The sequence below is a fragment of the Gekko japonicus genome, unplaced genomic scaffold (assembly GCF_001447785.1).
Source record: "Gekko japonicus isolate JY-2015 unplaced genomic scaffold, Gekko_japonicus_V1.1 scaffold2251, whole genome shotgun sequence".
In the NCBI taxonomy this organism is placed as follows: domain Eukaryota; kingdom Metazoa; phylum Chordata; class Lepidosauria; order Squamata; family Gekkonidae; genus Gekko; species Gekko japonicus.
Window position 1 is genome coordinate 81,076 of NW_015167601.1, and position 12,108 is coordinate 93,183.

Consider the following 12,108-nt stretch of genomic DNA (forward strand, 5'->3'; position numbering starts at 1 on the left):
TTAAGTGCGCCGACTCTAATCTGGGAGAACCAGGTTTGATTCCCCACTCCTCCACTTGCAGCTGCTGGATGATCTTGGGCAAGTCATAGTTCTGTCAGAGCTGTTCTTGAAAAAGAACTGTTTCTGTCAGAGCTCTCTCAGCCCCGCCTACCTTACAGGATGTCTGTTGTGGGGAGGGGAAGGGAAAGGAGTTTGTAAGTCGGTTTGAGACTCCGAGTGAAGGGTGGGGTATAAATCCAATCTCCTCCACTACTACTACCACTACCACTACTACTATTACTTCATCGTCCTCTTCTTCTCTGCTGAATTTACAATAACATTCTTGTCTCTTTGCTGATAGCCCACGATGTATATTCACTGATCTGAGTCTTAGAAGTATGTGTATCATTTATTTTACTAGTGTTTTCTTTGTTACCGATAATCTTACTTGGTTTTACAGTGGATGGGAAAAGAGACATCGTATTCCTTATTGATGGCTCCCAGTTTGCAGCCCCCGACTTTTCCTCCGTCCGTGAATTTATTGAGAGGCTTGTAAACAACCTGAATGTGGATGCTGATGCCACTCGGGTCGCTGTGATTCAGTTCAGCGAGGATCCCAGAGTTGAGTTTCTGCTGAACGCGTACTCCACCAAAGACGAGGTGCAGAACGCAGTGCGGGGGCTCAGACCCAAAGGAGGGAGACGTGTGAACGTTGGCTCTGCCCTAGAGTATGTGTCAAAAAATATATTTACAAGGCCTTCGGGAAGCCGTATAGAAGAAGGGGCGCCACAGTTTTTAATCCTCCTCTTTTCTCGCCCGTCTGATGACGAGGTGGAGGACCCTGCCATCGAAGTCAAACAAATTGGGGTGGCGCCGCTGGCTGTTGCGAGAAATGTGGATACCGAGGAACTGGTGAAAATAGCTCTTAGTCCTGAATACGTCTTCCAAGTGTCAACTTACCGGGATCTACCTAGTTTGGAACAGAGATTGCTGACCCCTGTTACGACACTCACTACGCAGCAGATACAGAGACTCATAGGCGATACACGTCCTCCTCCAGGTAAGGTTATCTTGTTTCAACTGATGGCGCAGTATCTCCTGCCGATCATTCTCCCACATCTGCCTTGCTGTAAACAGTCATTCTCTGACTTCTGCTAAAGAGGCATTCTTACCTCACTTCTCTGGATAAGGCAGACTGGAGGATTCCAACAGGCCTTTGGTTAAGGAGTCGCCACCATTAACACCACCGCCACCGCCACCACCATTTCATTGAAGATTGTTAACAGTACTTGAGAAAGAGAGAGCCCGTGCCCTGATTCCATCGTTACAGCCTGTGCCTGCCACATATATATGATAAGGACGAGAAACTAATGAGCAAGGCAGACCAGAGACCATGCTAATATAACTGTTGCCACCATCTCTTAAGTATTTACAACTAGCTAGCACTTTATGACATCAGATTTTTTTAATATGGTTTTACCTATGTTATAACTTTTTATGTTTTATCTTTTGTAAGCCGCCCTGAGCCTGCTTTGGCAAGGAGGGCGGGGTAAAAATCAAATATACAAATCAATAAAATCAATAAATGTCGTGCAGGGAAGGGGATGCAGCCCATCTTTCTTGCTAGGGGGGACTGCCTCACTTCCAGGTTGGGAGTCAGCTTTTTTGTTGTCCAAGATTTCGTGATCAGTTCGGGCCTGTTCGTCGGGGTACTTTCCCCATATTCAAACAGTGCAGTAAGTATAGTACAATATTGTGCTATCAGGAGCGTTTCACACATGCACGCACACAGCCTGAAAGGACTCCTGCTTCCCCCCCTCCCCTCCCCTACGAACATCTTGTTGCTTTGCATAGACTGACAGTGAATTGTATAAACAACCAGTTAAGTGAGCCAGTCCACTAACAGTTATAAACTCTACATTGCCATTTGGTGTTATATGGCGCATGCGCATTCATGCACAGCGTTATGGTAGGCGTAGTTCTTTTAATTATCTGTTCCAGCCACCCATGACTCTGCTGTGCAGATGCAAAAGGCCTGAAGAAAGCAAAGAAATGAAATTCCTCCACCACCAAGAAACAACACTATACCACCGCACCTGCTGTGTAGCTGCAAAGCTCTTCAGCAGATGGTTGTGGACAGCGGCAATGTTCAAACATTTGCCAGTTTGGTTCGTATCCTGTTCACCAGTTGTGAACAGGGAGCTGTGTTTTTCAGTGATTGGTTTGGCTGCTTGCCAACCCCTTCGTGGCTGCTTGGCAGGTGGCTTCCCCGTATTCCTTCCTAACCATGCAGTACAGCGCAATTGGCTCTTCTTTTTTTTTTTAACTCTTGCGTGGTTTCAAAAATTTGATTTGATTTGTATCCCGCCCTCCCTGCCAAGGCAGGCTCAGGGCGGCTTACATAAAATATGTTAGAGAACTAAAACACAGGATTAAATAAAACCACCATGGTATAATTATAAAACACAGTGTAAAGTACTAGTGCTGTTCATGAACGATGGTGGGCATTAGCCGTGTCTGACATAAGCATATTAATGATGATGTTAATATTGGGGCCAGGGCCTCAATTTATCGGGGCGGCTCCCTAGTCGTAGGCTCGGTGGAAGAGTTCCGTCTTGCAGCCCCTGTGGGACTGTAAAAGGTCCCGCAGGGCCCTGATCTCTTCTGGGAGCTCATTCCACCAGTGCAGAGCTGCCACTGAAAAGGCCCTGGCCCTCGTCCCAGCCAGCCTGGCTTCTCTAGGGCCCAGTAGGGCCAGACGGTTTTGGGACCCCGATCGTAGTGCTCTCTGGGGAACATGGGGAAAGGTGGTCCCTTAGGTATGTAGGCAGAGCCAATCAAACCTACATTGGCCAATCAGAAACCTTACTGGGCAAAAGCCCCACCTGGACCCACTCACTTTATAAAAACACTTGGCGGACACCAGGAAAGGTATCAGCGGGCACCATGGGCATGATGTTGGGGACCCTCGATCTATCTATTGATCAGTTGGTCGATATATATAGAGGGAGAGATAGATGGACAGACAGGCAGACACTGGCATGGTGGTGCGAGGAAATCATTCATTGCTTTCAAAACCTACCCTGGAAATTGTGATGCCTTGGAAGTATATGCCGTGTTTATAAATCGTTAGTCCAGTAAAGTAAACATTGACTGTGTACCTGAGATATGATGAATGTAAATCATGTTTTCCCCTGTGTTGAGAATCTGACCAATGAAGGCTGATCAGCCCGCATTTGACACTGTGGTTTGATAACACTACGCGAATGAACACCAGAAACGTATAGGAATTAAGAAATATCCATTTGGAAAAAAAATTGTGACCCTATGAAGGCACGTCTGTATGAGGTTTGATGTGTGAAGAAGTCGTGACGAAATGGAACATCAACTCCGGGGAATTTCGTCCATCATCTTACTTATTCATCTGTAAATAATAATGTTATTAGTGAATATGTGATTTGTAATTTAGTATCCATTTAGATATTATAGTAAGCTTTGATTGCACAGATTGCAGTAGTTCTATTTCTTCTTGAGAATAATCTGACCGACAACTAATTTCTTTTATCTCCCCCCTCCCCTGCCCCAGATATTGACCGTGACGCAAAGGACCTTGTCTTCCTGATTGACAGCTCTAGTGGTGTCGGGGCAGATGGCGTTGCTCACATTCGAGATTTCATTCTGCGGTTTGTCCAGCAGTTGGATGTGGGAGAAAACAAAGTGAGAATTGGTTTGGTCCAGTTCAGCAACGATGTATTCCCTGAGTACTTTTTAAGAGACTCCAAGTCCAAAAGTCTCGCGCTTAATGCTGTACGGCGCTTGCGATTCAGAGGAGGAGCCCCCCTGAATGTTGGGAAGGCGCTGGACTACGTTGTGAAGAATTTCTTTGTGAAGTCTGCGGGAAGCAGGCGAGAAGATGGCGTCCCTCAGCATTTAGTTCTCCTTCTTGGAGGGAGATCCCAGGATGACGTCAGCAGACCGTCCAGTGTGATGCAGGGGTTTGGAATAAAAAGCCTGGGTGTGGGAGCAAGAAATGCAGATAGCGCCGAACTGCAAAGGATTACCGGTGCTCCCAGAACTGCATTTATTGTCAGAGAGTTTACAGACCTCCCAACAATAGAGAGAAAGATCTTTGCATCGTTTCAGCAACTTCCAGAACCACCAACAGAACCTGAAGTTCCAACTGTTGGTCAGTCTTTTTATTCAAAAGTAAAACGTTGTATTTTTAGTTCATTAATGTTTTTCTTGGATGGGAGATAGAGTGTTGAACGCAGCCAGAGCGTTTCTGACCCTCTTCCTTTTGAGCAACTACCACTGCCAAAGAGACAAATACTTAAAGCCCTCTGTCCCTCCGCCCCAAAGCCTTGCTCTCGTAGAGTGTATTTAATCAATCCAATATCATTGTTTCGTTCTACACACTGAATTTTCAACGCAGTATGAAAAGTTTCCTCTTACAGAAATGATTCGACACACTGCAGTGGAAAATATAAAAGTAACAGGCCATCCCATATTCAGAGCATTTTGGATTTTTGCCAATATGGTTCAGTTAAATTAAGAAGAGATTAAATTAGTTTATAGTCGAACATGAGGATCGCTAACTCTGACATGGGGAAGTCCTGAGGATCTTGAGGCTGTGCCAGGGAAGGGGAAGAAGAAGAAGAAGAAGAAGAAGAAGAAGAAGAAGAAGAAGAAGAAGAAGAAGAAGAACATTCGAGATTTCATTCTGCGGTTTGTCCAGCAGTTGGATGTGGGAGAAAACAAAGTGAGAATTGGTTTGGTCCAGTTCAGCAACGATGTGTTCCCTGAGTACTTTTTAAGAGACTCCAAGTCCAAAAGTCTCGCGCTTAATGCTGTACGGCGCTTGCGATTCAGAGGAGGAGCCCCCCTGAATGTTGGGAAGGCGCTGGACTATGTTGTGAAGAATTTCTTTGTGAAGTCTGCGGGAAGCAGGCGAGAAGATGGCGTCCCTCAGCATTTAGTTCTCCTTCTTGGAGGGAGATCCCAGGATGACGTCAGCAGACCGTCCAGTGTGATGCAGGGGTTTGGAATAAAAAGCCTGGGTGTGGGAGCAAGAAATGCAGATAGCGCCGAACTGCAAAGGATTACCGGTGCTCCCAGAACTGCATTTATTGTCAGAGAGTTTACAGACCTCCCAACAATAGAGAGAAAGATCTTTGCATCGTTTCAGCAACTTCCAGAACCACCAACAGAACCTGAAGTTCCAACTGTTGGTCAGTCTTTTTATTCAAAAGTAAAACATTGTATTTTTAGTTCATTAATGTTTTTCTTGGATGGGAGATAGAGTGTTGAACGCAGCCAGAGCGTTTCTGACCCTCTTCCTTTTGAGCAACTACCACTGCCAAAGAGACAAATACTTAAAGCCCTCTGTCCCTCCGCCCCAAAGCCTTGCTCTCGTAGAGTGTATTTAATCAATCCAATATCATTGTTTCGTTCTACACACTGAATTTTCAACGCAGTATGAAAAGTTTCCTCTTACAGAAATGATTCGACACACTGCAGTGGAAAATATAAAAGTAACAGGCCATCCCATATTCAGAGCATTTTGGATTTTTGCCAATATGGTTCAGTTAAATTAAGAAGAGATTAAATTAGTTTATAGCCGAACATGAGGATCGCCAACTCTGACATGGGGAAGTCCTGAGGATCTTGAGGCTGTGCCAGGGAGGGGAAGGAGCTTAGCGAGGATATGACGCCCTAGAGTCTGCCCGCCCATCCCGCGATTTCCTCCAGGGGAATCGACACAGAAGGGATGTTCTAGGGCATTGGAGAGAGCCAGCTGTGCATTCTGAGCTTTGCTTTTCCCCAGAGCTCTTCAGATTGCTAAAGGAACAGTTATTCTGTATTTAAAAGGGTTTGTCTCTTTGGCGATGCCAACTTACTGCTGGGATCTCCCACCCCCCACTCAGCTTGGTGGCAGGAGAAAACTGGTACAAGATGGGCGGCTGATGGACAGCGTCCCCATGCACTGACATCAGTTCTGGCACAACCAGAAGTAATCGCACCGACAGTGCCCTAGGATTTGGTCAAAAGTTTATGGTTACGCTACAGAGTTTTGGCAGAATGCTAGAGTGCCGTCAGCGATGCACCGAATGGCACTTCCAGTCACTCCGGAAGTGACATCGGCATGTCGTCTTGTGATGTTGTTATGTCATCAGTGAGGGCCCCTCCACCAGTTGCCAAATTTGCGCTGGCAACCCTAGGCAGGAAGAATAATTGAGTGACCCAGAGGGAAGACTGAGGGCAAGGCACCAGAAAGTGACGGAAAGAGAGTCTGTGTGCAGGAGGGGCATAGAGTCAATTAGACTAAACTGCCTTGTTTAATAAAAGGATTTCTTTTGTTTACATGAGACTGCCCAGTGTCAGGTTTTGACCCCCTTTGCCTTCTCGGTCCTGGCCCCGACCTGGTGGAACTCTCTGCCAAACGGCATCAGGGCCCTGCAGGTAGGGTTGCCAAGTTGATTCCTCTTACCAGCGGGGGAGCCTTGCTGGGCTCCGGGAGCTCTGACGCACTATTTCACTCACGTTGAGGGCGTGGCCCCAATCGTCGGAGGGAAACCATAGAGTTTTCCCTCCGATGATCGGGGCCATGCCCCCAACGTGAGCAATGTGGTTGCGTCACCTCTGGTGACGCAGCCACGCTGCGCTTCAAGGGGTGGAGTTCCCCCCGGGGCCCAATTCTGCGGCAGTGGAAATCGGGCCTTCAAAGCGGGTCTTTACCCGCCCCCACTTGGCAGCCCTACCTGCAGGATCTGATGCAATTCCACAGGGCCTGTAAGGCAGAGATGTTCCGCCGAGATTTTAGTTGAGGGCAGCAATGGAAGGTTAAGACTGGCACCCTCTCGCTTTTCTTCTGTGGCCCCCACATGCCCTGCCCTGCCGTGCGGGATGGCGGTATAGCCAGCAAAGGAGGACCTCTTTACTGCCATCTTGGTTGGTTTTAACTTTTTGTTTTATTGTCGGTAATTTTGATTATATATTACTTGTATTTCTAATCTCCATAATGTCGTAAATCGCCAGAGCCTGCTTGCAGGGTGGGCAATTCATAAGTCTAATAAAACAAGCGAACACCAAACAAATAAAGATTGCCCCCATAGAAATTCACAACATTAATTCACCAATATGGGAGGCAGTAGGGGTCCACCGGTGAAGAGTATGTGTGGGGGGATAATCCTGGTTCCTTGAGTGGGAAGCAGGTTTTGACCCCCTCAACGGTGCCTCAGAATCCAGCCTGTTTCGCCCACCCACCCACCTTGGAACCCGTGGGAATCACTGAGAACTGAGCCAGCACCCAAATCCATATCACTTCCTGGATTGTGTGTTTCTTAGAAGAGTGACTGACAACTGGAAGGATGGCATAGAACAGCATAAGATGGGGTTTCTCCTGTTACGAGTTGTGTTTTTCTTTTTCTTTCTTTGGAGGATGCCAAAATATGAAAAGGAAAATAGTCTGAACTGAGGTAGTAACGAAAACAAACAAAGCATTCTTTGTGTTGAACTTGTTATAAACTTTAATAAAGTCAGGAGCAAGACTCCAGCCGAGAAGGTAAAGTGCTTTTTCCTTGACAAGGAAAGTACTTTCAGACGGTCAAGTGCTTTTTCCTTGACAAAGAAAGTACTTTCAGAAGGTAAAGTGCTTTTTCCTTGACAAAGAAAGTACTTTCAGAAGGTAAAGTGCTTTTTCCTTGACAAAGAAAGTACTTTCAGAAGGGAAAGTGCTTTTTCCTTGACAAAGAAAGTACTTTCAGAAGGTAAAGTGCTTTTTCCTTGACAAAGAAAGTACTTTCAGAAGGGAAAGTGCTTTTTCCTTGACAAAGAAAGTACTCTCAGAAGGTAACGTACTTTTCCTTGACAGAGAAAGTACTTTCAGAAGGTAAAGTGCCTTTTCCTTGACAAAGAAAGTACTCTCAGAAGGGAAAGTGCTTTTTTATGAGGCTCCTCCTGAAACGGCACTTGTTCCTTGGCTATTGTATTCTACTGGATTATTTTCTTCTAGAGTCACATCCCTGACATAATGTCTCAAGATAGCATATATTCTGTGCTCCAGGGGCAGCAAAAACAATTTGAGATTCCCCAGTGCTCAACTAGGAAGTCGGCATTTGTTACAAAATTCCCTGGAAGGTCTAGGGAAGAACATGGAACAGCATGTCGTCAAAGAGCCAAATGCTGAGTTTCTCTTTCAGTCAGGTTCACTCACTGTGTCCTTGAGATGAAAACACAGAACCTAGTTACTGCCACAACATAGGATGAATATTCATCCCAGGCCCTGATCACACGCAGAAGTAGTCGTGCGAGAGGCACGACTGCCGGGTGGATTTTAACGGCGCGATCACACGAGAACCTCTGGCAAGCGTCACGCACCCGTCAGCAACCCGTCACACTCCGCTGAAGATGCGGAGTTAAAAAATACCTAAGAAAATGCAGTCTCAAATGGGTTGTGACGGGCCGCAGATGGAGTTTCCCATGTGATCGCTCCAGTGCACTCAGATTGCGTCACTGATCCCTCGATGGAGCGCGCCGGAAACACGCGGCGAAGAAACAACCCCGATTCACCCACCGCTGCGTCTGATCATGCAGTGGCGGGTCAAATCTACGGTGCAAATAGGCTCGCTTCCCCCCCACGTTTTCCAGCACGTGTGACCGGGACCCCAGTGTGTCAAAAAAGCAGCATGGTGTAGTGGTTAAGAGCATTGGAAATAATCTGGAAAACTGGATTTGATGTCCCACTCCTCCACATGAACCAGCTGGGTGGCCTTGAGCCAGTCGCAATTCTCTCAGAACTCTCTCAGCCCCATCTGCCTCACAAGGTGCCTGTCGTGGGGAGAGGAAGGGAGGGTGATTGTAAATTGCTTTGAGACTCCTTAAGGTAGAGGAAAGTGGGACAGAAAAACCTAGTCTTAATAAGAACATAAGAACACAAGAGACGCCAATGTTGGATCAGGCCTCTTGAAGCCGTCCACGCTTGTAGCCGCCGCCACCTCCTGTGGCAGTGAATTCCATGTGTTAATCACTCTTTGGGTGAAGAAGTCCTTCCTTTTATCCGTTCTAACCCGACCACTCAGCAATTTCTTCTTCTTCTACTACTACTTTGAGCCAGTAGAGCTGATGTGCACTATTCAGCCATATACTACTACTGCTGGTAAAAGTGTTGCGATACGACAAAACGCAGAGGAAAGAGAGCCAGTGGCAGTTGCTGCAGTCCACTCCTTCCAATCCCAAACTTCTCAAGGAAAGCACTGGTCTGTTTTAGGGTGTATCTTCCTAACCAAAAGGGTAATAAGTTTACTTTCCTTAAAAAGTAAACATCACCACTCTAATATGGGGCCATGCTTTATGGGTTTGGTGACACAGCAGCAAATCGTGCAGATTCCTCGATACGCAGATTGATGCATTTAGTAAAACGTTTCTTCTTCTTCTCCTCCCTGATTATTTTATTTGATAAAAAACAAGCGGACGTCGTGTTTCTGCTGGATAGCTCCATTAACTTCGGAAGGGACAATTTCCAACAAGTCACGGACTTTGTAGCGGGCATAGTTGATGCCATTTATGAAGACAGGGATTCCATCCAAGTCGGCTTAGTCCAGTACAACTCAGACGTGAGCGACGAATTCTTCCTGAAGGACTTCCCCAACAAACAGCAGATCATAGACGCGATTGAAAAAGTAGCCTACAAGGGCGGCAGGGTCTCCAACGCTGGAGCCGCCATCAGGCATGTCCAAGCAAAGCACTTTGTGAAGGAGGCCGGCAGCCGGGCTGAGCAGAAGGTCCCTCAGATTGCTTTCATTGTGACCGGTGGCCGACCGGATGACGATGCGTATGCGGCTGCCTCGGCGCTGGCACGGACGGGAACAAAGGTGTTTGCAGTCGGGGTGAAGAACATTGACCTGGGGGAAGTCGCCCAGCTCTCCAGCGACGGCACCACGGCGTTCCGGTCTGCGACGACTGCTGCCATGTCCGACTTGAATGAGGCCGTCTTGGTCACGATGGCCGATGTCATGAAACAGCAGCTGTGTCAAGTAGGGGGGGAAGTCTCAAGAGGTAACTGCTGCCCTTTTGAGAGACATTTTTTGGAATAGCTCATTCTCAAGTGTCAGTTCAGGGCTACGGTTGCTATACACAATTATACTGTTATTTCTTTCTTTGCTTTTCTCTGTTACATTTTGCTTTTCTGCATGGCTTGTGTCCTAGTGCTCTGCTTAGCCAAGTTTGAAGCTTTTCTTCGGCCCAAGAAGCCTTCTCTTACAGAAGAGTCCCTGCCACCAGGCGGCTCCCCGATAGGCCATTGTGATGGCTGTCCTCTATGTGACACAATGCAGCTTTAAAAGGCTCTCTTGTGTGCATTCAGACCCCCAGAGGAAGGGAAAGAAGCAAGAACAAGGGTGGTTAGTTCTTGGGAGTTTGGTGTGGGGGCACCTTTTCTCTCTTTAGAAGTTATGCCTGACTCACGCTGTTACAAGTTCTCAGAAGTTCGCTGAGGTCTTCCTTTTCAGAGAATTAAGTTTGAGTCCAGTGGCACCTTTAAGACCAACAAAGTTTTCTTCCCGATATAAGCTTTTGTGTGCAAGTGCACTTCCTCAGATACAGTGGAACAAAACCTCCTCAACCATTACTTATAGGGGTGGGAGGAGTTGTCAGGAAGGGCCATTTAAAGTCAAGATGCATAAGCACTGGGTGATTACAGCTGATATTGGATGTAAGAAAGATCTGTGAATGGCAGTAAATTAGCATACAAATACAAGAGATAACAAACAGTTGTGGGAATGGCAGCTACAAGACAAATAAAGCTCAGTTCTGGGTACAAGCGAGAACTGAGAGAGAGTTAGTATGCACACTCCTTCAGATTCATTGAAACGGATTTCCTCAAATATTACATCTAGGTGGGGGGGGCTAGTTGTCAGCAGTGTTCCCTCTAAGCTGAGTTAGTGTGAGCTAGCTCACAGTTTTTTAGCCTCTGGCTCACACATTTGTGTCCCAGCTCAGGAAGGCTGGCTCCAGAGCAAACGCCCGCTCACAACTTTAATGCCCGTAGCTCACAAAGTACAATTTTTGCTCACCAGACTCTACAGCTTAGAGGGAGCATTGGTTGTCAGGTATAGCTAATTGGAGTCAAGATGCTCAATTAGTTAGGCATCTTGACTCTAATTAGCTCTTCCTGACAGCTAACCCCCTCCCCAACCTATATGTAATATTTAAGGAAATCTGTTTCATTGAATCTGAAGTAGTGTACAAACGAAGTCTCTCAGTTCTCACTTGTACCCGGAATTGAACTTTATTTGTCTTGTAGGTGTCCCTGGACTCAAACCTCATTCCCACATCTGTTTCTTAACTCTTGTATGTGTTCACAGTGGCCTGCCGCTTTATATGTATTCAAGGCCAAATCTGTGGCCCAGCTATTATATGGAATCCCTATATGGATTGGCGCATTTAACCAGGCTCTTGAGAAGATTCAGTATTCTGGATCTTCCTAATTGCGTTGGATATGCAGCTGTGTGCCTTGAAACTGGGGAAGGGCGTGTGGAAACCAGAGCGTGGATTCAGACCATAAAGTTCTGCTTGCGCCTCCTTTTTATGACCGATCATTCAAGCTACATAACTGCTATGCTTGTGGACTCTTATGTAAGCAAGTGGTCGAAGTTAATCAACCGAAAAAATCATCTCAATTCGCACCTCCCCAGACTCTCTCCTGAAGCCGGAGAGGGAGCAAGCTTTTAGATTGTTGCATCAGCTCCTGTTAACATGGAAAGACAAATCTTGTGTTCTCTAGCAAACAAATTTTGTTCCCCTGTATCCCATCACGGTATTGCACCGGACTATGGTACGAAACAAATTTTGCTCCCCTGTATCCCATCGCAGTGTCGCACCAGACTATGGTAGTGCAGCTGCCTATTTATCCGATCTAGAGTCACCTCATGATCGCAGAACCTTTGTGCTTGCCCAGTGTAATATCCTTCCCTCAGCCATTCTGTTTGGTAGATAGTCGGGAAGCCCTTTTAGTGAACGGTATTGCCCTTGTAGGGTTGGGGTTCCTGAACAATTAGCTCATGTATTTCTTTACCGTAATTTTTATTTGGAGCTGAGGAATGCAGTTAGTAGACCTCTTCTGCATAATGTTCT

At 46.5% G+C, this 12,108-nt stretch overlaps 1 protein-coding gene across 1 annotated transcript in view; it reads left to right on the forward strand.

Annotated features, from left to right (window-relative positions):
- COL6A3 (collagen, type VI, alpha 3) overlaps positions 1–12,108 on the forward strand; it is a 175,927-nt gene that overhangs the window by 75,932 nt on the left and 87,887 nt on the right. The window contains exons 11-14 of the mRNA XM_015413993.1: positions 440–1,039; positions 3,566–4,161; positions 6,429–6,439; positions 9,434–10,032. Of these exons, the coding sequence (XP_015269479.1) occupies positions 440–1,039; positions 3,566–4,161; positions 6,429–6,439; positions 9,434–10,032 (1,806 nt within the window). The remainder of the gene's footprint in view (positions 1–439; positions 1,040–3,565; positions 4,162–6,428; positions 6,440–9,433; positions 10,033–12,108) is intronic.